At 39.9% G+C, this 26,075-nt stretch overlaps 1 protein-coding gene across 5 annotated transcripts in view; it reads right to left on the bottom strand.

The window, feature by feature from the left end:
• The window catches only part of LOC145905971 (spectrin beta chain, non-erythrocytic 1-like), a 46,875-nt gene extending 20,800 nt beyond the window's left edge, over positions 1–26,075 (bottom strand). The window contains exons 1-18 of one of the 5 annotated variants that reach the window (XM_082993317.1): positions 26,024–26,075; positions 25,827–25,875; positions 21,857–21,961; positions 21,340–21,483; positions 20,789–20,937; positions 20,020–20,189; positions 8,868–9,019; positions 8,393–8,566; positions 7,721–7,893; positions 6,736–6,851; positions 6,396–6,508; positions 5,593–5,722; positions 5,008–5,183; positions 4,407–4,565; positions 3,786–3,949; positions 3,031–3,169; positions 1,865–2,021; positions 330–574 (exon numbers count right to left, since the gene is read on the bottom strand). In XM_082993317.1, coding sequence (XP_082849443.1) covers positions 330–574; positions 1,865–2,021; positions 3,031–3,169; positions 3,786–3,949; positions 4,407–4,565; positions 5,008–5,183; positions 5,593–5,722; positions 6,396–6,508; positions 6,736–6,851; positions 7,721–7,893; positions 8,393–8,566; positions 8,868–9,019; positions 20,020–20,189; positions 20,789–20,937; positions 21,340–21,483; positions 21,857–21,961; positions 25,827–25,838 — 2,478 coding nt within the window. In that variant the 5' untranslated portion in view covers positions 25,839–25,875; positions 26,024–26,075. Of the gene's footprint in view, positions 1–329; positions 575–1,864; positions 2,022–3,030; positions 3,170–3,785; positions 3,950–4,406; positions 4,566–5,007; positions 5,184–5,592; positions 5,723–6,395; positions 6,509–6,735; positions 6,852–7,720; positions 7,894–8,392; positions 8,567–8,867; positions 9,020–11,811; positions 12,164–20,019; positions 20,190–20,788; positions 20,938–21,339; positions 21,484–21,856; positions 21,962–25,826; positions 25,876–26,023 lie in introns of those variants that run through there. The other 4 variants (XM_082993314.1, XM_082993316.1, XM_082993319.1 and 1 more) reach the window with 4 other exon arrangements.

Below are 26,075 nucleotides of genomic sequence, written 5' to 3'. Positions count from 1 at the left end.
GTAGCATGGAAACGGTTATTTCCGTAGGCTAAAATCAGACAGTTTTCTTACGCAAAACAAATATATTCCGCTACAACAAGCATCATCAGTGATTTAAAAACAAGACAGAAAGGGTTTAAAATTAGAAAGGGGTATCTGTTCCAGCATGCCATACGCACCGCTAATGAATATCACGCAGTTACGCAAAAAAAGATTTGTTTTTAGTCGGCGATTCAGTTCATTTTGAAGACAAAAAACGAACAATCCATTTCGTTAAAGAAACCACAAAAATCACACTTTGAAACAAATCTCCGTTTGGTGGCGTACGGGAGCAAATAGCTAAACATTACCTTCTGTTTAGTGAGAAGGGAATGAACGCTCGTCAGATCCCGCCCGAAGTCCTCACTCCCCATCAACTGCTCCTTCTCCTTCACCCAAGCAAGTTCCTCAGCCATGGAGGCAAAGAACATGTGCATGCGACGTGATTCCTCAAGCTTGGCGCGACGCTCGGCTGCCATGCGACAGAGGCTGTCGTAGGCGCTGAGGACGCGGTCCACGCGGTCTTGCACTACGGGTGGATCGCATGCTATGTATTCTGGAATGAAATAGGCGGCTTGGTGATGTGTAAGGCTTGTTAAAAAGGTTAGAAGACGAGTGTATTGTCGCATTATATCTTGTACATACTTGCACGAGTTGTTGATGCATAAACAGTAATTGAGCTTTGTGACGTAATACAGTCAATTGTAACAGCATTTGACCTTCATTGTCTACAATTTATTCTATCTTTTGAGAGTGGCTATTGTGTGGACGTGTTTTGCTTGGCATTAAAAGTTACACGTGATAATACCCGCGATGCATGCAACGTTAACAGCACAAGGTTAAAAGACTAACATGGGTAATTCTTAGGATGACGTGTTTTGGATCAGATGGGGTGAACCCTTGTGTACCAACGGTTGATTTCCAACAGTTTTACATAACATTGGATAGTGTCAGGCAAGGTGTGGTAGAATTATGACATGTGTTTATTCGACATAAAAACACAAAACTGTCGGCAAAGCCATTCACATTTCGACATAACTTGTTAACTAACAAACTGTGTTCAAACGGGTGTGGAACCCTAGATTAAAGGATTAAGTATAGCAACCAAAACGTCTGAATAACCGATTCATTAAAACAGTGAAAACAAGACAAGATCTCCTAAATTATACCTTAATACCAGTAGCCAAGAGGCCTTGCATGATGGGGCATTCACAGACAGGTCGGTCTACATGATACAGGTTTGGACAAACACCACTGACCGGGCGTGTTTCGGCGATAGCGACAGCAGAACGGTGGGTTGCCGGCGGTCGGAGAATTGAAGAGAATGCAAATATTTACTGAGCAAACTCGTAAAGCCATAATGGGAGTGCAGTGGGGGTTTGGTATTAGTTTGTAATAGGTTGCTGATAGGGCGTCAGAAGCTTGGGGGCGCCCTGAAAGCATTCTATCGTGGTGATTGTGATGTCACAGTGACGCTTATGTCGTGACGTTTTTCTTGACGCCGTTGTCTTATTGAAAAGATGTGTAAGGAAAAACTGGAACATCGCTTCGGTCGTAAAGTGGTACACGCACTAGTGCGGTCTACGACAAGTTAGAAAGCGGTTTATACATATACGGCTGATGCTCTAGTTTTACCATAAGCAACAAAGCTTCTTTAAAAAAATACACTGTTTTGGGGTCTGTTCGGTGCAAACCAAAATACTTCTGGGGGTTTACTACCAATACAGCCAAAAAAAAATATACAACTCAACTCAATATCAATATACCCCTAGTATATAAACAACTGGGAAACTGCAACAAATTGCCATGACAGTGAAATTAAGTTGTTTAATTAAATTCAACATACCTTCATCGACTGGGTGAATGAACTCCTTGCTTTGACTTTCGATCGACTTGACGCGGTCAGCGTGTACAGAGATGTCCTGCTCAATAAGAGAGTGTTTCAGGAGGATGTCCTCCACGCCCATGAGATGCTGACCAAGGTCCTCCTTCAGAAGTTGGCTCTGGAATGGGAGAAAATTTGAAGGCTTAGAAAATGTTGATTTAGTAAATAACACCTTCCCTATGGTCTGTCGCGTTTCCAGAAATTGAATTTGATTCTGGAAATCGTTAATTTTAGATGTGAATGCTATTTAGATAGAGTGGGTGTGAGTGATGTACAGCAGGTAATGCGGTCGCGCGATAAAAAAACTGAGATACATTCATTTATTCACAGAATTTATTGTGTGTATTCCAAAGACCAAATATTGGAATCATCATTAAAAAAATAGATGCAATGAATGCACACGACGGCTAAAATAAAAGTTTTACGCATAGAGGACAGAAATTTATCTGTCTTCTGATCTTTTAACTTTAATGTCGAAAAGAAGTTTTGCCTGTAAAGTTTTTCCACCACCAACAGAAGGTAATTTGCTCTTTGCAAGAGTGAAGCTACCTTAACGCGTGCTCGTTACGGGCCTTAGCAAAACAAACAAGCTTGTCTCGTTGTAACTGCGCCTTAGGTTCATTGCCGGCTTCAACATAGCGTGTTGTTCATCTCGTGTGTTTCGAGTGGTTCTGTTTTTTACGATTCTCGTTTAACCGCCGACATGAAAAGTACGTTTGCTTGCTGGCCTTTTCGGTCTCAATGGCGATTTTTACATAGAGTTCTGGGTGTAGAACGCATTCAACGACACTTTTTAAGGGTTTCGGTTTTTGTTTGTCGATTGCGGGACAAAAAAACATTTGTTTCTTAATTTTTCTTGCTATATTTTGTGTCAAATTTTTTTTGTGTGTTAAAGAAAATTTGAGATATCGAAATCTATTTTTCGCGATACTGACGATGCCTGCAAGTATACAGAAGTGTAAAAACACCTTGTTACTGACAAAAGACATTAAATTACATATAGGTAAATATATACAGAACAGCTGTATCAAAAATTACAGTTTCGCGCCAAAGACCATAAACCTATACGAAAAACAATTAAATCAGTGCATCCTAAAAGATGTCATAACATTGATGACGTCACCCACCTGGACCTCATCCTTCCAGTCGATAAGAAAAATCATTTCTTGGAACATGAGCTGGAGGCGGTGGTTCAGCTCCAACCTGTTCCTACGCTTCTTGAGCAATTCGAGCAAATACTCCCATAGTTGTAACACGTTGTCTTTCCTAAGAAAGCAAGGTAGGAATTAAACTGGTTTCTGGCGCATGTGCCTTGCGTTTAGGAGCCCATACATGGGACGATTTTGGACAATACAAGAAGATTTTTCAAAACAGCTCTTTTGCTAGAAGTAAGGGAACAAAGTGTATGCGAAAACATAGGGCATAGAATGTCGTTATGGGGCACTTTTATTTAAGCAATGTTCGATAGATAAGCCTATATAGCATGCTTTCCTGGTGTTAACATCTTCATCACGCGAAGGAATTTTATAAAACGGCGGGTAAATTAAGCCAAATAGTAAACGTAACAACATCCTATCCCAAATCTGTGAAAATAAAACGTAATTGGGTGCAAAATAAGTGTTGTTGATAAGTTTGAAAAGGAAAGCCAAACCTAGGATGCTGTTAATCACATTCTAAGTAAACGTTTCAAACTCATACTGGGTTCATCATCAGTACTACTACATTGAACTGGTAATTGGTTCAAATATAACACCTTTGTCACGTGATAAGATTGGCCAATCACAGAAACGCTAAACGACAATGGTGGAAAACGATTAAACGCAATCAAACCCTTAATATTAACCACGAGTCGCATCACAAGCCATTGATACATCACACCAACCTGTCATTAACGCGTTTAATGTCGTGGTAATTTTCCCTCTGTAGTTCGCTGGCGACCGATACGACCGCTTGCACCCGATCCTCACAAGCTTTCACGTCCGTTTCCACACCTTCGTGGCGTTTCACTGCAGCTTCCACCGAAGGAAGATCGGCACCGAAGTTATCCTGCAAAACATCAGCGGGCGATTAGCAACGTCGGTCAAACTGATTGAATCATAGATCGAAATTAAACTGGGTATGGATTTATGTCCGAGATAACCTATGGGTTCGAATCCTCAAAAAGGGTATTTAAGGGCTTGTTTTCGACATGCTAGTAAGTGGGGGCATTGCTTACAATTTGTCTGTGAAGCCTTTTTTCGACAAAAGGCTTCACAGACACTCCGATTTGTCTCCGATTTTTAAAACTCTCATTCTTTGTGTGTAGAGGATGCAACCTCATTGTGACTTCGAAATGCAATGGTGCCTAACTCCCACCCGAAAGTCCGAACTAAATCACAACATGCACGTTTTGTAGGAATATTTGGTGCGGTAAACCCAAAATAAACTCAGTCTTCACGAACCAACCCAAGGGTCGCGGGTTCGAACCCCGTTGCAGGTGCAAAACGACGTCGATTTTTATTACCTGAGATACAAGCTTTAGGTTCTCGCCGAGCCAAGTCTCTCGCATTGCTGCTTTCTGGTCGAACTTTTTGGCCAAGTGGTCGAGTCGTTCTTGTCTTGTGAGTTCGTTTCGCAATGCGAGTTCACGTCCGTGTTCGGCTTTTTCCAATTTCTCCCAGGCCTGTAGCAAACGAAATAGAATGTTTTTTGTGTGAAGTGTTTCTGTAGGGCCATTAGAAAGACGACAGATGGCCAAAAAACTAAACTTGCTGATATATGGGGTGTAAAATTGCAACTGATAAATCGTACTGAAAATTTGTTGTGCCAAACTCAAGGGTTTTTGTAAAACAACATAAAACGTAGAATTGCTGAAGTACAGGAATATGTTTCTTAATAGTTACAACATTTGTACAATACCGGTTCGGGAATATTGCCCCGAACCAGCTGGAAGACACCGGTTAAACGCAACCTACGTGACATTGAGCCGAAATTTAATTTCAACAAAATATGATAGCTTGCAATGCCGCCTTAGCGAAAAGCATTGATATAATTTTTGTAAGCATTTGACGGGGAAATAATGCATTGTAAACCGGACTCCGAGAAAGAATTGCCACAAAAAGTACCTTGTTGATATCAGACACCAATTTGCCTTCTTTGGGCGTGTAAGGCTTCTGGTTATTAGCTCGCATCTTGCTCTGCAGAGTGAAGAGTAATACTTCAAGGTTCCCCTTTTCCTCGAACTTGCCCGGCTTTTCAATGGTTCTGTAATCGTTGAACGCGGCAAGCTGGGCACTGACGCCTGTGGAACAATTTGCGTTATCGATCGGGCGACCGCCGGGTTAAACAAGTTCGGGTAGGCCGGGTTACGGCAGGTGACAGGCTAATATATGCCCTAGGAAGCAGAATATTTGTTTCAAGTTAATTTGAGCGTAAGAAACGGTTGTAGTGAGAAACAGTTTTTTTTTAATATTGCTACGAAGTTTCTATTTGGCTTTATTTTGTTTTGGGACGTTCATTTTCATAAATAAACATTGCTCTGGCCTTTGCATAACTATTACTGGAAAGACAATGGCATCGAATACACCATTTTATTTAAACCTGTCAAAAAGGAAATGAACTAATTATGATGCTTGAACAAACCATTTTGGCAATAATTTGACTCACGAAAGTGTACAAAAAAACAATTAAAAATATATGAAGCATTTTACCAGCAAGAGAGTTGGCAAATGTCCGGTCGTTTAAGATTTCTATGGTTTGTTCGATCCATTCGAGCAAGTCGGAAGCGAGAGTCTCATATTTTTCCACCATCTTGTTGCTCTCTAGGGCACTGTCGAGTACCTGAGTGGAAAAAAAATCTTTCAATAGAAGCATCAAGCTATTGTGTCATAACATACAAGACCCTTCGGCAAATACTTGTGCTGTAATTAGTTATGCAAAGCTTGACCTAAGTGCTATTGGAAATCCATATGAAAAGATTTTTTTCAGCATTGTTGGCTTGTATTTTCCTATGCAAACATTACACCATATAACTACTCATGAAATGTCGGAAATTAATTGAATGAATTTAAAAGTTGCGTTAAATTGTGATTATTTCAGTGCTCTTTTACACTACACTGTGGTTTTTGTATTACCAAAGCTACATGGCACAGTTTGTAACAGAAGTATAAGTTTATACACAAGTTGCAGCTTATACACAAGAAGTATAAGTGTTTACTACCATCGAGTGTCAGCGCAGTTCTAGTGATTGTGAGGATATCAAATTTCAAAGCAGTTTATTTTGATATTGCCTCCAATGGCCCACAACAAAAGCATATCTGGTTTCCAATACAATACATATTTGATACTCTATTTTGATACATAGTGTGTGAGATAGTAAAAAGACCAAGGGTTTTTCTGGCAAAATGTTACAAATTGTGGTGTGTATAGGAAGACAAATCAAACAAACAAAGTTGGTTTTCATGACTGTGCAAAAGATTGACAAACAAAACAGGATTAGATAAACGGTTTTAACCTTGCCGATTCTCTTTCCTTCCACAGCAATGGCCTTCATCTTCGAGAAGTAATGGTAATACGTTACTACGTACGTAATGATGGACTTTTCATCCGGCCTTTCCACAACAATATCTACAGGTAAACATAGTTATCATTTATCATTAGTAATTAAAGCCTTAATTTAATCATTTTAGCAATTCATGGTTATGAGAATATCCTTGGAAACCTAATTTCAAGTATGAAGTGGTAAACATGTATTTTTTTAACACAATATTTAAAAAAAAAGATCTATTTCCGATGCCATTATCGTTTCAACAAATTCAGGCATGAGATATAAGGGTATTTTTTGCATGTTTTACCTTCAGGATCAAGGAGTTTAGCAAGACCCAGTTGTTGTTCGGCAACATTGAATGCATTCTGAAGGTTATGTAGAGCGTTTGACTTCTTCAATGAGTCATAGTCGATTAAGTCAGGTCTGTAAAATACACATAGTTAAATGTAAACGGCCTTACACTAACAACATCAGAGGTTGTCTTATAGCACAAGGCAAGTTTACAATGGGTTTTTAATGTTTGATAAAAGTTTAAAGGGATACCTAGGCAGTTGGGAACATAACATTCAGTTTCAGACAACACGTTAGAAAGATTCAGACACTTTTCAACAAAACTTGGAAATTATTTCCATCAAACACATGGGAATTTGCATTTTACACTTAACAATAAAATGGAAAATGCAGTTTAAGAACCAACAATTCTGGACACATGCAAATCCAGCTTAAAGACAGGAGAAATACTCATGGGAGCTTTAACCAGTAAACATCATTTCAGCTTTTGCCTTACAGACATGAACAATTTAACAGGCAGGGCCAAGAAATGAACTTGGATTTCTTTCAAATACAACAATGCATATAGCAGTATGCCGGATTTCTTGCATACTGTAGGAGTGGTAAGGCCACCAATGAGAAAAACAAGATAAAGGCTGGGTTGAATTATGTGTAAGTTGCCCCTCCATTAGATGTAAATAATGATTTGCATGGAAATTTTAACTTTGAACTCAAATTTTATCTTTAACTGTTCCAAAAGCTGTGCTGAATTACAACAATTGAAATACACCAATATCCCATTTAATAAAACTAACTGATTTCAGTTGTTACATAACGGTCTATACGAGCTTCATTAAGTGACAGAATAAACAAAGTGGGATTTTTCAGAAAGGTTTTACAACTTCCAACATCCACACCACAGATAAAAACAGACTGTTGTACACAATACACTGAAAATATTTTTGTACATATTTTTGTACAAACGTTTGTCACATGGGACAAAGCTATAAACTGCTCTTTACCTGTGCTTGTGAATAATGGCATTGAAAGCCAAACCATCTCTCCAACTGGTTGTGAAGTTGTGCACATTCACGTTGGGATATCCAGCAGTTTTCATTTGACACCAGAGCAACAAGGCATCCTTGGCTGAACGGGTTTCTCTGTTATCTTCAGTCTCAACACTGATGTCTTGGATCTAAAAAAAAGAAGTTTAACACTGGAAATGTTTTAATTAAGAATTTATGAAGTGCTATGCCTGTCTGAACAATAAACAACGATGGTTGCACTAAAAGTTTTACAAGGATCAGTTTAAAGCAGTAGTTCTCAACTTTTATGAACTTGCGACCTTTGAAAAACGTCATGACAATAGCCACAAAAAACATGTTATTTTTTCAGCGAGACAGATTCGCTTGCTTGATATGACGTAACATATTTGTCTCCCAACATTCACCAATACTTCGTTTTATCACTGCAGCAGTATGGTGTGGCACAAGGATTAATATTAAAAAAACTTCATAAATTGGAAGATTTAAATGTTAAATAAGCTTACAAAATCCCGTAAATATTCAAACAAATGCTTTAAAACAACATGATTACATTTCAGAATATCTGATTTATCCAATACATATACTTCGTTTTTCCACGTACAGTATCCTAATTTCTTTAAAAAAAGGTGAGAACAGTCATGTTGTTACCTGGAATCTCAAGATTATTGTCCATATCAAGCCAAGAATAAGCCTGTGGTTTCCATCCACAATATCATGTGACCCCATATTCTCCAAGTGCACTTTCTTGCTTTTAAGGAACTGCAGTGCTTTGGCCACATTTTCCAAGCAATGGATTCTCATTTTTCCTTTTGTAGGTTTTGGCTGAACAAATATAATAATGTTGTCAGATTGTTTTATATTTTGATCATCAGAAAGACTCCTGATGACAGTAAAGATAGTTGCAACTTCACAGAGTTTCAACACAAACATATTTGTGCCAAACAGAATTAAAAAAACACTTACAAACACCCATTTGGCCATTAAATGCACTTACATTTTTTGTTACTACATGCAAAATTTTTTTAAAAACAAATCAATTTTAATTGAAAACTTTACAGTAAGGGCTTAGATATATTTTGATAAAACTGTGTTAAAAAAACACATGTTGAAATGATGATATTACCAATCTTTCTCCGGATAGAATTTCCAAAAGTTTAATGAGCATCTTTCCATCACGAAGATCCATATAAAGATCCTGAATTCGACATGAAACTCGCACCAAGTGGGAATTCACCCATTTTGTGAACGTCTTCTTCTGTACACCCTCGCGCTCATCTGCAAAATTTAAATTCTTTTTTAAAAAAATACAAAGTGTGTGCAGCAGGGTTCATCAAGTCTGTTGAGCCTTTGGGAAACAGGCATGTGAGAACCAAGACATGTTTCACTAATACACAAATAACATTGTGTGGACAACTGCAAAAAAACGTTTACATGTTTTGTTTTTGCACATGCCATTACCTGTCACAGGCCGTTACTTACTGACTCTATTTGCTGCGAATGCATTACATGCATTACAAAATATTTAACACAGGTTGTACAAAACCTTAGTCTTAGAAAACTCGCAGTCATTAATGGAAAGACTTGCCACTTAAATTGCAAGAAAATACCCACCACAAATGGGATATTTGGTGTGAAAATACAAATGGAATGTTACGGATGTTGACTTGTTGGAATGTGAGGTATGTGTAAAAAACATTTAGCGATCAACAATTCCCCTGTGACCTCAAGGTTACTGTATACACTTGGGTCTATCAAACTTTCAGCACAAAGTGACAACAAGGATGAACCCCTAGTTTATTTAATACGTGATTTACAACTTTTATTTGTTTAAAAACATCCAGTGTCATTTTTGATCTAAGAGGGGGGATTTGGGGGGTTGGTGACTGTATTGATGGTGTCGCAGCACAAAGAATGAAACATATGAAAAATAAATACAGCTTCTTTAGCCCTAATGTAAGTTATCATAGAGGTGATAGGGAAACGAATTGCTTTAGAGGTGACTGGGAAAATTTCAATGAGTTTAGTGTGGTGACAATAAATATTCCAAATGTATTGAATTGTGGGGGTGATCCCGCCTTGCTATGCGTAAGCATGGCATTACTTCTGTATTAAATTGTGTGTTTGTTTTTGTGTAATTTTATCAATACAAATGGTGAAGACAGCAGCAATGCTATTTTGTTATTTGTTGAGAGTTTGAGGAAATCAGTACTTCGTACTAGTGGATTGTTTTGTTTTGTTCGTCAAGACAAGGAAAACCGGATGGAAAGTGCTCAAAATTGCCCGCATGAAAGGTGTCCTTTGGCGCACAAAACAATACCCAGGTGCTGGGACAGACGCAGTCACGCGCTGTTGGAGGTCAAAGAAAACAACGCCCGCAAAATTGCTATCACCAGTACGCCCAAGTCCCAATCTCACACATTACAAACGGAAACTTCCGAGTTCCCGCCAAAAAGTAGCCTCTGTCAGCTTCGGCAGTCGCACCGGGGCGAAGGACAAACGGGCGTATTGACTGGCGGTCGTGCGCCGCGACCGATAACGGACGTTGAATATTAACCAGACGCCGGGTGAACTGCTTTCCCCTCGCCAAGAGCAATTTAGGAAAAGTCTCGAAGGGCGTGAATGAGCATTGCTGGCACTCCGACGTACCATTGCATTACCCACGTCTTCTTCGCAGGTGTAAGTTTTTCATTCAAAACATGGCTTGAGACGTGACATTTTTGGCTGGGTTTTACAGTTTTTTTGTGTACAAGCATAAAATCTCCATCTACCGTGTGACACGTTGTAAAGTGCTTACCCGTACCCTGTACCTTTAAGCAGGCCGGTCCTGGGAAATGCTGGGTTAAAAAAAATAAGTGTCCTGTAACTTGACCGAAAAAAATGTCATCAAGAGTTTCTAAAGCAAAATTTGGTCTTCCTGGCAAATTACGGGCCATTTTCACAGCTTTTAAGCGCGGGACTTGATGTGGTCAAACGTGTATAGGTCTGATCCTGTTTTTAATGTCTTTTAGGAAATTTTGCAAGGATACACTTTAAACACCAATGCCAGAAAACAACCTGCTATCAGACCCAAGCGATAAGCAGTAACTTGAACAGAATTTGAAAAAGCTCGGACTATGCGACAACGCCCAGCTTTATCATACGTAGTTCAAAGGGCGTTCGCAGTCCAGTGTCATAGCCAACCGGGGCAATCGGAAGCAATAAGATTGGCTACAGTCTCCCAGAAATTGGAATGACGTGTAGATGGGTTGAGATGGACCTCTCCCGGAAAACTGGTATTTAGGTTTCGAAAACTCATATTTTCAGTTGCTATGAAGCAAAACTGAACTATTTAGGCGGCATCACAGCACTTTGATTTTATTTTGTTGAAGATTTAAGTGTGTATTGAAGGCTTTCGGTGTTGTTATCATATGCGTTCATGGCTAGCTAACTGCTAATTCATGTGAAATGCCAAATTATTTACAATCACTCATTGACGCCGATCGTCCATCACTTTTTGGGAGTATTTTTTGATACCTGACCAGATAAACATATCTCTGTCGGTACCACCTAGCAAAACAGGTTAATTCCTGTTATCTAAATAACGTTTTATCTTCATGTGAAACGCGTTGTAATGCCAGGATAGAATACTAAAAGATGGCGAGATATACTGGATATTCAATCATATGCGTTATGTGCTTGAGCATGGAAAAACGAGATACTTAGGGATGCGTGCCATATTTTAACCAATTGCGTGGCTAATTTGTTTTGCACCTCAGATAGACATATTACCATTCGCGCAGACAAGCATAACTTACATACGACACATGCATTAGGTTTACAGACTTGGCCACCCAGGCATTGCAGTCTAGTTGGATCAGCCACTTAGCTGTGATCGCCAAGTAATGACCTGCGCAGTGGGGCGATCCTGCCAATCACGCGGTTAAATCAAACAAAACTGCGTTAATTGCTCATTCTCATATCTTGCAATATGTTCGTCGCAATAAAATCGTCGTTGGACTTATTGCTGGATGAGCAGCGATTAGGAATCATATTTATCACTCCAATATAACGGCCTACGCAAGTTATACCTTGCAATTTCCTTATACGACTGTCAGCAGTAGAAGGACCGAGCGCGAATCCGTAACCAGGATCGTCAAAAACATGACTCCCACTTCGAGAGCGTTTGAAACGTCCGTTGTCTGTTCGTCGGGGAGAAATCGGTTCCTCTTCCATAACGGCTAAATACGATTTCTATGCAATGATAAATCCCTTTTGCCTGCTCGGGAATCCGGATATGTTTTGATGTAAATCCAGTGCAGCGTAATCCACTTGTCTGTTTCCTTTTAACGAGCCGCCATGAGCGGTAATCCCAGTGATAAGCAGAAGCGCTTTTTACATTCAAGCTCGCCTTTGCTTGTGTGTATTTACAGCTATATCGGGCGGCCTGTAATTAACCGAAGGTATAATGAGATCATCGTTACCGGATACATGGACCGTTCGACAAGGCGTTGGTGAACTTTAACCTTTCCGTTGATTCTGTTTACATGAAAGTGATACTGTGGGCGCATTTGTGTTGATTAAATCTGTCAAATTTGCTGAAAACCACACACATCTCAGACTTTACCTATGTTAAATCATACGTCTTTTCTCTCCGGTGTATAACTGGACGCAGCAGTGCAAAGCTAAATGCCATCTCTAAGCACTGAAAAAACGCTGATCATATACACAACTTGCAACCAACACAATGCGCAAGCTAATTGTCATAACTATGTCGTTGAATTGAGACAAACCGACAGATATGTTTTTTTTTTCTAACCCTTTTGAAAGCACGGCCAGCAACCCCGCAAGTAGCTTTTTGCTGCAAAACATACCGACACAAATCTAAACCCCACTCGCCACGGTAATACCACACCCCGACGACTAACACAACACTTTCACCAAACGCCCAGCATTAAGAGTACACGCACAGCTATGCCAACAGCCACCAAAGCCGCTCAGAAACAACCACTGGTCATCGACTCTGTGATAACTGAATGGGGCCCCGACAATCGTTTGGCGAGCAGGTGCGCGACTACCGCCAATTTACAGTTCGGATCACAGTAAAATCGGGTGTTTTTGAAGCTGGGTTCTCGCCATCGTACACTGCCAGGGCGGGTGGAGCGATTTACAGCAGAGTAAGGACGCGTCCTCCTCGTAACTGGGCGCTCAAGGGCTTCCAAGAGTGCACTTGGCTCTTGTGCTGAACGCAGTGCTGCTAAAGTCTAAAACTACACGCGTTTTGGCACGGATAAATTGAAAGCGCTTTTTTCCGATTGCAATCGTTTGGAAAAGCCATGAACGGTTTTGGCGGCAATATACTGGGGAATGCTGTTCACCAGCAAAGCCCCAATGCACAACAAAAGACATCCCAAGTTGCCACTGGATAAACTTGCACGCATAAAGTTAGCCATGTAAGTGCAACCGTTACTACAAATCCAGTTACAACTTTACAGCGACATCAGATGTCTGTCACCGTATTGCCGCGCGATACTCTACCATCTTTGATAATCGCAAGAGCTCATTTTTACGTCTTTACAGCATACACTCAATCTCACAGTCATTTTTACGTAATTTCCATGTCTTATCGCAATCACCTACAACTGTTTAATTGTCTTATAGTGACAGACCTAAATGTCCAACACAACCTCCTGTACATGTTCCAGTACAGCACCGGCCATCCAGAAGCAATCGGCCGTAATCATTTCCGCCGACTCACAACTCTCATACTTTCAGCTGTTTGTTTTCCAACGCCGCCCGCGTGGATTCGATGGAAAGGCATACGAGGACAAGAGTTTACGCTGTATGACTTCCAGTCCCTATTGTTTGTACTTGCTGTAGGGGCGCGCTGTTGCGTAGGCGAGGTTTCCAGTGATTAATAATACTTACTGGTCGGCTTATTACGAGTGAATAATATCAGTACCTCGCTCAATTTTTGCTGGGCTTGAAACGAAATTTTTCAAAACCTGAACTATTGTACGTTGTTGACCTATCCAACACGTTGTACACGATACGACCAACACCAATCTCTCCGTTCCGTCCAAACTGTAACTGCAACATGGCTTTCTGTGAAACTTCTACTAACCCTTTGCTGTAGCGGCAAGTTGCACATTAATTGGCGAAAACCTGCAAGTCGTTAATTGTGGCTGTTTCGTTAATGAATAACATTTTCAAGTGTGTGCAGAAGCATGACTGTGCGCCTCAATTTCGAACGCCACCCAAACTTTGAAACGGCGGTTTTTGGCGCCATTTAGGGAAACTTATAACCTTGTTTCAAGCCAAAAGCATCGTATTATATGTATTACCGGCTGCGATGACCAGATTGTGCACCTGAATGGCCTGTAACCCAAAACTTGTACTGTGCTCGCATTACAGTCAAATGCCACTCATTGCTTAAAAGTAATCTGGCATACGATGCCAATTGCACCTGTGCGTCGAGCTACCTCAGGTCGGGGCAACTGACGTGCTACTTTTTGCTACAATACCTCAAGGCGCAAAAACAAGTTGCGTTGCAAAACCCATAACAAATTGTAGACAATAGACTTATTATAGTATTAGGAGCCAAGTTGCTTTCAAAATGCCACAGGTGATCATGTGTTAGAATATTGTGGATAATTTGACCTTAAATTCATAAAATTCAATGTACGCAACGTCGAAGGATATAAATATATAAATTCAGTCACTGAGCCACACTAACACATATATGCTGCACTTTGTAAAAACTGTTCATACCTAATCTCACTGCTATAAACAAACTTAGCCTTGAAAACTAGATGCACACAACATTATCAGTCTTAATGCAACAGCGATTCTTATTGGTTTATTTTAATTTCACATGATGAATAAATTCCACATACGCACTCGACTAACCCTATTCTAACCATATTAAAGCCAACAGCTCTGCGCTATTCAATGCCACTGAACCGCCGTCAGTCGCTAGTTGTTCAGTCAGCCAGCACTTCGATAATCACAAAATCGATTCTATGGCCTTTCCGTCGGCGACAACGTGTATTACCAATTTCGCCCTGGTGCTCCTGGAGGCCTGACGACCGCTTTCTAAGTACAACAAGCACACAAAAGGGGCGTACACAATAGAAACTTGGGCAGCGGAAACAAATAGCAGTGCGCCACGAGGCTACAGGAGTTCGCTTATTGGGGGGCCTGGAACTTCAGTCCAACAAACGATTTCAAATTGGCCAAACAGAGCTACCTATTCAGGTGCGCTCTATACTGAAAGACCATGTCGTGTTGTGGGGTCTAACCGGATGATCGGGGCGATTGTGGCGACATAATAGGAGTTGATTTAAATATGGCTTTTGCGTAGCTACTGGGCGTGAAAGATTTTGGCAGAGTTTTCCATGTTTTTTTGAGAGATTTTTGAGGTTCTTTGTACAGAAACGGGTTTAAATTAAATTTGATAAGGTTGTTTTGAAGTGATAACGGTTGATGACTGTGACTAGGCGAAATACTACCTTTCCTTAAAAAAACTATGACTGTACCAAACCACTTGCGGCTTTTGCGTACAAGCTGCGAATGAATGATCTAGAAATAACTACTTGCATGGTGGAGATATTAATTTCGCTGCAATCTATACCGTTATTGAAAACTGACGGTATCTTTTGTGAAACACATTAGGTTGGCATTCCGTAATGTGTAATTAAGAAATCTCCCTTGCCAATTTCTCGACACCACTTTCTACCCGTCAGTTTGCTGCCAAATCAACAAAATACCAAACCGGAAAAAAGCAAGAAAATTTAACATAAGCTATAAACGGGATGTGTAACAGCCACCGCAGGGAAGTCTGCCAACACACTTCTGGGGCCAAGTTTCTATCGTTCCAACCGGTTTTACGCGACGGCATTCCAGAGGTGGTACGCGAGCACATTTCCGTAATTAGTGGATATAGTTCGAATTTAAAAAATCGTAAATGATCTTAAAATGGTTGTTACTTCATACCATAGGTTACTTTGTAACGCTCAACTAGGTGGTACGCGTCGAAATTGTTTTACCTCCAAGTGGTACGCAATCACAAAAAGGTTGGGAATCACTGGTCTAAGCCTTTTTTGCAATATCTGGCTTAAGGAAAATGACGATTACTACGAGCGAATATAATATTCTCGACCACAAAACCAACTTTTGAGGATTATTTAAACTGAATCTGCTACTTCTCAACAAGCATCTGCCTGAACCTCACAAACGTGGAAGACGTAAGTTCAAATGCCACTGACTTGGTTTAAGACTCAATTATGCTTCACAACTTGCTGCAATTGCAGGGCGTGATCCATTGCACAATGAAATCGGCGGAACAGGACAGCTCCATTCATTTCGAAAACTCAGCGCAATCTCATACCACTTGACGCCAATCAAAGTCGCCAAAGCGTGACGCCCGTCAGTATTGTGAGACTACGTGGGATCACGTGACGGGCAAATACAATGGGAGTTGTGACGTAAACCAAAATAGAACTTTGAAAATCTGCTGCACCAGAAGTTTGGGAATGCTGTCTTAAGATATGATGATACAATGGGCGAGGGCAACAGGGGTTGGACGTGCAATTGAGCGTTTATACATTTTTACAGTAATTCTGCCGGGTCGCTGTTATTTTTGGGGTGAATTACCTTCAGCATTACGGAAATTGTCACAGCACTAAGCTAAATTTGTAACAAACGGCCAACAAAGGAGTCAAGAACTCAACATTCACAGGAAGATGAACTCCTTGCAAAATTAAATTCACAAATTACGGTCTCTTTGGAATTCAGAATTGCCTCAAAACCACCCTTCCGTTGGGCCCCACAATAATAATTGTTTTAACACATACAATCTACCATCCTCATGCAGGATTTGGGCAGTGATAAAATAGTGAACCGTGATTGCCACTGTCTAAAGCAGTGGTTTCCAAAGTGGGCGCCAGTGGGGGCGTTGGCAATCGCACGGGGGGCGCTGGAGACTGAATGGGCGACTGGGGTCGCTTGGTGACATGGCAAATTTTCTCTTATGGCGTAAGTCAGTGTTTCCCAACCGGTGGTACGTTTACCACTAGTGGTATGCGACCGCATTCCAGGTGGTACGCGAGCACCTTTCCGACAATTGAGGAGACTTAGGATTGTTTTTGTCCGACATGAAACCTCATATTGAGAAATTGGTGTCATTGCACTAAACTCACCCATCGCAATAATTTACAGGCAACAAATAAATTCGTTGTGTTTTTTGTTGGTTGTTGGGCGTTGTTAAATGACTAAGGTGTTTGGGGGGCGGTACAGAAAAAAAGTTTGAGAAACACTGGTCTAAAGCATTGTCCCGACAGCTTGCATTGAACGGTTCAAAACAGACCACTGGCTACGTGCTGGCCTCACGGTGACAGAAGGTATCGATTCCATGTTATGTTTGACCAGGTTTTTGTGACCTCAGACGCCTGGACGTCTCAACGTTTCAGGTTACGCATAAACATATGCAGATTACTTTCTTTAACTATTGGTCACGGCCCATTTGGGGTTTGGGGTAAGAAAATGAAAACTCACGAAGAAAATTGAGTTCTGCATGTGTCAGTTGTTTACTAAGCGTCTTAAAGAATTTACTTTTTTCAAAATGGGTTCGTAACACAAAATAGTTCGGGAAAGCTTGGATACCAAAAATTAAAGATAGTAATACAGCCTTTAGAATAATTACGCAGCTTCGAAGACTGACGAAACAATTCTAAAAAGATAAAAACGCAAAACTGCACTACTTTCAACTTTAGCAGAAGTACGATGCGTTAAAGTGCAGGATTAAGCCATAAACATACGACCAAACACACACACGAGCCAAAATTGCACAGTAATCCTGACAGCGCTTCGCAAGAGCGCGTCTGACTTCCACTTTTATTCCAGTAAAGCGGACGACGTTCGGACCAAAGCACTATGTTATTCCTACAAAACTTTCTATAACCAAAACAGGACTAAATATGACACACAAATGTGTTTCCAATCAACTTTTCCTCATGCAACTTACAACAAGCATTAAGGCAAAAACGTTACTGCAGTTGCAGGACTGGGTAACCTTGTTGACTGCTGAGCTGAACTGCACTGCGCCACGGAAAGTTACACATTAACTAGATACGATATGAACGCACAATGCGCGATAAATGGTGTGCTGCTCTGTGCCACGTTTATCTAACGCTTTCAACTAAAATGTGCTCTTAAAATCAAACAGTCGCAAAATGACGTATTGAGATTTAACCCCTGTTTGATTTTGAACTGTAGCAGCGTTAAATTGTGCGTCAGATCCATAACACGAAGGAGAATTACTGCCTGTATTGACTTAATTATTTAGTCAGCTTTTGTTGCCATGAAGGAGGATGCTAAAGCTATGTGCCAACCCTAAATTGATGCAAGATCACGACGATAACTGACCGAGAAGGATCTAACAGTAAATAGTCTTTTGCGGTTGCACAAGCCTACATAATAAGTACAAAGCTTGTCGGTTTCTGTACAGTTTATGAATTCTGTACGGTTTTTAATTTTAAAAAAAAGTTCACGAGATACGAAAAACCGCAAAACCTGAGAATAAAAAATGCGACTTTTCACTGTAATCTTGGTTACACTGTTCTTCACTCCAAGCATGTTCCAAAAAACGTGTGGTCGACGTGGTGCGAAGCGAAAACGCCACAGTGTGAGAAGATGTAGCTACGCCCTTGCAAAATAACACATTACCCAAAGCCAACGACGCTCGCAACACAATGGGCTAAATCGGGGGGCGGACGAGAAAACGTGACGAAGACGGCGAAAGAATGAATGATTAACCAATTTTTTGATAAGGGTCGAAAGGAATAAACGCAACACGTTGACAAACCGGGGAGTAATTGTGAGAGATGGAGCTAATCTGTGCCCTGTGTGGTTTTGTAAGCGTTAACGATTAACAGCAATTTGGATTGGCTTGAAGGTATATGATTACCTCATTGTAATTGTCTGTTTGCAAAAGGGGGTGATGTAGACGTTTCTTATGCGGTAGTGATGTATACACTTAACCGCTAACCCGGATTAGTCTGACGCAAGTTTGGGTTATTTAACAAATAAGTTCGTCGTCATTGTGTCTTCCAACGATCCGTTTGTTTATTGCATAAATCTAATGTGATTGACGACTGGATGTTAAAGAACTCAAAACACGATTAAAGAATTTTACTTGCGCATTAAGAAACTGCCAAGGTACTTGGCTGTGGATTTATGTAAATGACAGACATTCAGGCTTCTAAGGGACATTTTGAAATATTACGTCAGACTTTGGCCATATTCAAGAGTTCAATGTTCAAATCGCAAAAACTTCCACTGGAAGTACAATTAGGCGCAACGAGCAAGAGCCAATCGGCGTGCGCACAGAGGTCACGTGGTGCAGCGTAGCGCAACATGTGCAAAGAAGCGGAAAAGGCCAAGGGCAGAACGGCGTGGTCGCTAAATTACAACCTGAAGTGGAACATTGAGACCACTCATACTTAAAACATGAATACACTGCACCGAGTTTCAAGAGGGCTGCCTGCTGTACAATAGAGGTAGCATCGGTGATTATGGAGACTGTAGGCAATAAGCACTACAAGGTTAGAAGTTACTGTACGTGGTTGAATGTACGCGGATTTTTTTTGCAAAATTCGTTTGGTTTTCCAGTGTATACCAGCAATGATCATGCCACGAACACTATGGCTTGAGTTTGGGTTTGGGTTACAGTTTAAAAATATAACAATAATGGCAATGTTTTTGTTTTGTTTTTGTCCATGTTAGTAGTTTAAGAGTAATATTTAAACTCATTATTGTGTTGTAAACAATCATAAACAACTATAATGTTTTTGTTGCTGCCAGGCATCGGTGAATAAAGTTACGTTTTATCTTTGCCAGAAGAACAGATTATTAAGTTATCATAAACAACTGTTTGAAAAATGGTATTTCGTGCCCAAACAGGTTTGCAAAGTCATTTCAGTGTTTTGAATGTCCAAGTTTGGGTCAGTAAATCGATTTGTGTGTGGAAAACTATGCACATGCAATAATGTTTTTGCAGCAGTTTATAAGGTGCAAATAAAACCGCGGTTTCTTTCAAAAAAATCCCCTAGGGGACCGTCATTCTTTTTTGTAAGCCCTGTTGTCTACATTTTTAACCTTCAAAAAAGTTATACACTCGTCTGGGCACAAGTTGCTCATCGGCGCTCGCTATTGGCCGATAAACCAACTCAGTTCTGGTTCTAGATCAGTTCCCAATACACTTCCGACTGACACAAAACTCCCGAAAAAACTCCACAAACCTGCCAATGCCTTAATGCGATTCTTTTCGAACTGTCGAGCCGAGCTGTTGTCCAAATCCGCTTCTTCGTCCTCATACTCGGCCGTATCCCAACGCTTGTCTATGTATTCCTCCATGTCGTACTTCAAGTCCTCATTGCCGTTGTCGGTTGGGTTTCGGGGTACGGCTTGCCTGCGGATATAGGTGTTTAGAAAAGAGTAGGGCAAATGAAATGGGTACTAAGGAAGATATTAATTGTTGGTGAAGTAATGATGGTCTACTTTTTATTATACGTAGGATAACGGGATTGGAAGAATGGTAACCACTAATTGAAAAAAGCTAGTAGAATGTTTATACTGTATTTCGCAAGGAAGGGTTATTTGATCTCGATAGAATCTTGGTCTTTTCAAACACACGATATTTTAGATTCCACTTCGCAAAAACACTCCCTTCTTACAAATATTCCACGAATCGAAACACGAATAAATTGCACTGAGGTTTTTGTGCGAATCCGATTGTTTGTGACGTCACAACGGCGGCAAAATAACTCAAACGAGAGACATGTAGCAAAGTTAAAATTTCGGTGCGTACACTGAAACGGGCCCGATCAAGTAGCATATTTTATTTTAAAAATATTTGAATTTTAAAACATATTTTAAACTTTAAAACTAAATATAAGCAGTCCCATTAGGTAAAAGGAGTCAAATTCGAACAAAAATGCCTACGCGTAATCGGAAACCAACTTTTTCGCGACTACATAAACCTGCATAAAAGATCGAACAAATTCTTACGGAGCAGGATTCGATGCCGCGTTGATCTCAAACTTTTTGTTCTGTTGGACTTCACCAGACATCCTGGCGGTAGTGGTGGTCTCTACGATGTTGTTTAAATCGTCTCTTGCGGAGTCAAACTCCGTTATTCCGCCGCTTCTATCGTGTTTCTGGAGTTTCACAACAAATTTTTAGACTCTTGGTAGAGTTTCGTGCGGTCGAGCTTCTTTTTAAAAAGCGCGGGTACTTTTTAGAACTATTTTAATGGCAGATATCCCGTCGCAGTGAAACAAAGGGTTACATTCTTATTTGCACGTCGAAAAAGAGTAACTTTTGCGATGATATTTATATGGTAGTTGGCAGAAAAGGTGAACATGTACGAAAAAAGATAAAGCTACCAGCTTGTTCATTTATTGACTCCATTTTGCAAGCGTTTAAGCAATTTTGAAAACGTGTCTTTAAAAACTGCTTTCAGCAGCGTATTTGTAAACTGATTTACAAAATAACTTGACATGCAAGCATGAAAAATATTTAATGAAACGAATGCGTTTAAACTTTCAATGTCACTGCACCTGGACAACTTGTGAAGTAGTGAACTGCCCTTCCACTGAAGAAGCAACTTCACGATGGGTTTTTCTTGTGACAGATGTTGTTGAAGAGTGGTAGTGATGCACTGTTGACTTGGTCTCAATCACTTGTCGGTTTGAGAGTTCTACCTAGGGTGACACAATGAACTTCAAGTTCTATTATGCATGTTGTGTATGGTTGCATTTAGCAGTATTATAAAATGTTTCTTATGCAGTATCATGAAACCTGAACATTTTGGCCCTAGGGAATATTTTTTGGAAGTTACATTCAGTCAATTTTCAAAAAAACCTTAATGTCAAATATAGAATTAGATCCCAAATTAAAAGGTTACCAAATGCCAATTTTCATGCAAAAATATATTTGCTGGCCAAGTATAAATGGATAAATTCACATTTACACATGTTTTTTTTATAAACACAGGGGTTACAAAACAGTCAGTAAAATATATATTTGCAGAGGTATAAAGTTCTACTATTATCCATATAGTAGGTACTGACTTACACACACCGTTTGGTAAATGGGATCTAAGGGTTGCACATGCTCCACAGTTACATGATATGTCCCTCGAGGGTTACCTTCCTCATCAAGTTCTTGTGAAAATCGATCCTGCCCAACGATACAACAGGTGTAACACGAGACCAACGATCAAATGGTCAAATCTAATCAGCGTGTTACCCCTGTTTCAACTTTTTGAAATACTTTTACTAAACTAAAAGTGATGAAAAAAACAAAAAAAACAGCAAGTTTTTTTATGTTGATTTTGTTACTTTTAATGATGATGTTAAAACTACCCAATGATCTGTTTAATAATGAACAACTACAATGCATATTTATTTTTATAAGCAGTATAAAACCTTAGGCAATTTTTCTGTCAGATGGGACTTTTCATAGCCACTTTATATACGTCAAACAACAAATATAAACTGCTGAAAATGCAAACAAAAATGCAGCAATTGGACAATCATGCTTTTACAATAACAAAACATTAGCACCAATGCACAGAGGAGCTGCAGAATATGCATTTTTCTTTAACTTTACAACTTTAATTTAACTGTTATTGAAAGCAACTCCCTGAGTAACAGTCACTTTGCATTGAAAGCCAGCACAACAGACAAGCGCTAAATGCGACCAAGGACGAAAGAGTCTGCTTCAATTAGTGTAATGAGGTCCTGGGTCAAACGGAGAAAATCGTTATCCTTGCTGGATACCAATGAACAATCAGAGTGGTAACGTTTGTCTTGAAGCAGATTTGAATCCCGATTGATGTAAAATGGTTTGAACATACAGCGCAAGGACGCTGTCCACTGTGATAATGTACAGACAGAAACCGATAAAAAAGAGTGTAGAGGTTTTGCCTAATTACTTAAGATTGTTATGATCTTTAGCCCATTTTGTATTTAAACATAGGGAAAAAAGCATGCACATTTGGTTCCACGGCAAAGCGTTCTTGCTTAGGCATCAGAAACGGTGAACAAACTTGTATCTAACTACAACACAACTTTACACCAACCAAACAGGACAAACGAAACACGCGAGTAATTGACTTGTCAAAACATAAGTCGACCTTAAGAGCATTGACGAAGAACGGTTAAATGCGCGAAAAGATGTTTACAACAATAACTAAGCAAAAACATTTCGGCGCTGTTACCCAGGCGTTGAGAACTATAAATCAATAATACTGTGGACGCGCTTCGGTCTGTTATGGGAACCAGAACTCCAATTGAGACGATTCGCGATTCAGTCGAGCTCAAACACGCTCTGCTGAACATTGAAACACGTTCTCAGACGAAGCAGAGATGTGACGAGTGGTGCGGTGGACTTGCAATGCCAGAAGTTGCGCGGTTTTTGTGATGAAATATATATTGTAAATCCGAGTCTGTATTGCTGCCTTGCTGTATTGTGATAACAATGTAATGTTTCGATAGCGACGAATTTTTAATTACAAATTAGCTTAAAATATCGGTCGATTAAACGAAAATTTTACTCTTGAAAAAACTACAAAGCTGCGCATTTGCATTCAAGCATAAACCAAACACAATGGAAACAAAGGCGGAACCAAGACCATCGGTTTCTCCGGTTTCATCAGCTTGAACGTGCGATTTAGCATTTTCTTGCACAATAAAGGGCTGTCTTCAACTTAGACAAACAAAATCCCTACCCGAAATAACCCATCAAGCCTGCAATTTGCCTGTGGGACAAGCAGCGCAGTGGGTATGGGCTTTAAAATGGGTGCCACCATCTCTTCAGATAGCAGCCTTTCAATCAACACGTCTTGTACAAAGAGGTATTGAATTGCTACGTGCAGATTGATACATTGGTTACAGGATATTACTTTCCTTCCTAGAATGGATGCTGCATCTTGTGTTACGTCTGCCTTTATCAGTATGGCGGCTTTATCTGTATTACGTCACGACAGTGTTAGTTCTTTAAAGCTCGCGAAATCGTTAAACAAGCGATTCAAAGCTCCAAGGGGCAAAGAAAATCATTTTAAACCACGAAAATTTAACAGCACAAAGGCAAAACCGTTTTTAAAAGGAAAGGTCCAGTTTGTAAAAGCATTAGATTACTGGCCATCCATTTGATGGTTTTTTAAGCGAACGTATTAAAAGCGCTGTACTGAGCCACCAAGTTGTTTGATCAACTGATAAAGCCGTGTTTGCGAACAACATTCCACATTCTTTACAACACCTGGTTATAAACAGTTTTTAAAGGTGGGTGTACAGCAGTTTGGAATAGTTTCGTATCATTTGCTCGGCGACTGGAAAGTACACGTAGTTTTACTAAACGATAGTGTTTACGAATTTTCAGTATTTTTTTTCATACAATGACTCCTGTATTGTGTGTTTTTGATCGTTAATTTATATGCGAAAATAAAGTAATCACATCTTTTTGCTGACGCAACCTTGTCCTAATCGATTGTAACAAGACTGAAACGTCGATATACTTTTTAGTTTCTTTTGCCAGAAGAGCTTTAAAATTGACTGAATAAAATTATCATATTTTCCATAAAATAGCACAGCACTATTTTGACACACGATACAAATCTATCCCAATTACGGTACGATAACATCTAACTTGCAACATTTCAAATGTAACCACTGCAACAAACTGGAACAGGTTATTGGAATTCCACAATGTAACCATGCGATACTGGTATAAGTGACATGAACAGTTAAAATTCCCAAGAGCAGGTTATCGAGAAGCAAGAACGGGCAAACTGTCAATCAACCGATAACAGCGACCACAGTAGCCAGGCTTGTACGACTTCGCGCCAAACCAATGTACGTTCATTGTTGTGTCACAATCGCTAATTGTTTTCGAACAATCTCGTCCTCAGGCCACGTGGTTTTCAACTGATGGATGGCGCGAATCTTTAATATCGCACAGGGCTGTAGTGATTTTTGATGATACAAGTTTACCAACGTTACAATTTTAGGGTGTTAGTTGACCAGTTTTTCATATAGGCTCAAAACGAAGCTTTGGACTCGCAGGGCGTTTCCCATGCGCAAATAGGTCCGAACGAACGACTTGCTATCGATCCGCGGAACGTCAAAAGTACATGAAACTGTCGGTCACGTGATGAGGGCACTTTGCATTATTTATGTCCACAGGCAAAGGCACGGCCATCCTTCGAGATGCTTTCCATGAAATTATAATGCAATCGCTCCCCTTGCATCTAATCGTGTAGCATATTTTTGCGCTGTTCATGGGGACGAAAGTGGTGGTGCCTGACAGTGGATGTGCATGCAATGTGGAAATGAAAGTAACAGATCCTCTATTTAGTAAACGTTAAAATGCCATTTTAATACCTAACGAATATTGACAATGCGTGTTTTTTGATATATTATCATTTCTTATTCTTAAGATCACAATCTAAGTCACTGCAGAAGGACTTGGATGACTTTCAAAATCATTAAATGACCACAGCAAACAGTAAAATAAGACAATACACTATTTAACAAGCCCTTGTTGGGGCTGTTACTTGGCATGCTAGTACAACACAATCCGTTGCGGCTCAACACAAATACATAGCAACGCACATATTAAGCCATTGCTCAGCAATGCATGCAGGTTTTACATGCCTTGGTTTCATTGGTCAGGGATTGATAAAGACTCAACAATTCCCTTTGCTGAGTCACAAAAAAACACATAAGAATACATGTCTGTATCACCACCAACAAGCCAGATGAAATACCACTTCCTTTTTCAGTAATACAGGAAGCATTTGTACTCCTAATTACACCAATCCCCAAAGGAAACAAATATCCAAGGTTGAATCCAACACAAAATATTCAGCATATGAAATATTTGTAAAATTTCTGACAACAATCCTTCATTTTGATACAACATTAATACTCATTGCCACATCAACAAATGCAATAAATTTCTTGATGCAAGGTATCAGCCATGGACACAACATGTATGAAGCAAGCCTACTACATTATTGCATTAGGATGCTACTATCACTTACAACTCGATCCATTTTTCTTCAGAAAAGATCCTTAGAAACAACCTAGCAACTAATACGATACAAACAGGAAATCATCAATACCAAGCGATACTTTTGGTCACGAACTTATGTTCATGGCTTTCACAATTTGTTTCTAAAGCTGTGTTTTTATATGTATAAAATTGCCAAAGACAACCAGTAGTTATAATTTTACATACCTTGGTCAATTTGCAATCCAAATATATTCCACTTTTGTATTAAAACATTAAA

Source organism: Ascidia mentula, chromosome 6 (genome assembly GCF_947561715.1).
Source record: "Ascidia mentula chromosome 6, kaAscMent1.1, whole genome shotgun sequence".
NCBI classification, from domain to species: Eukaryota; Metazoa; Chordata; class Ascidiacea; order Phlebobranchia; family Ascidiidae; genus Ascidia; species Ascidia mentula.
This window is presented reverse-complemented; position numbering and strand designations above follow the sequence as displayed.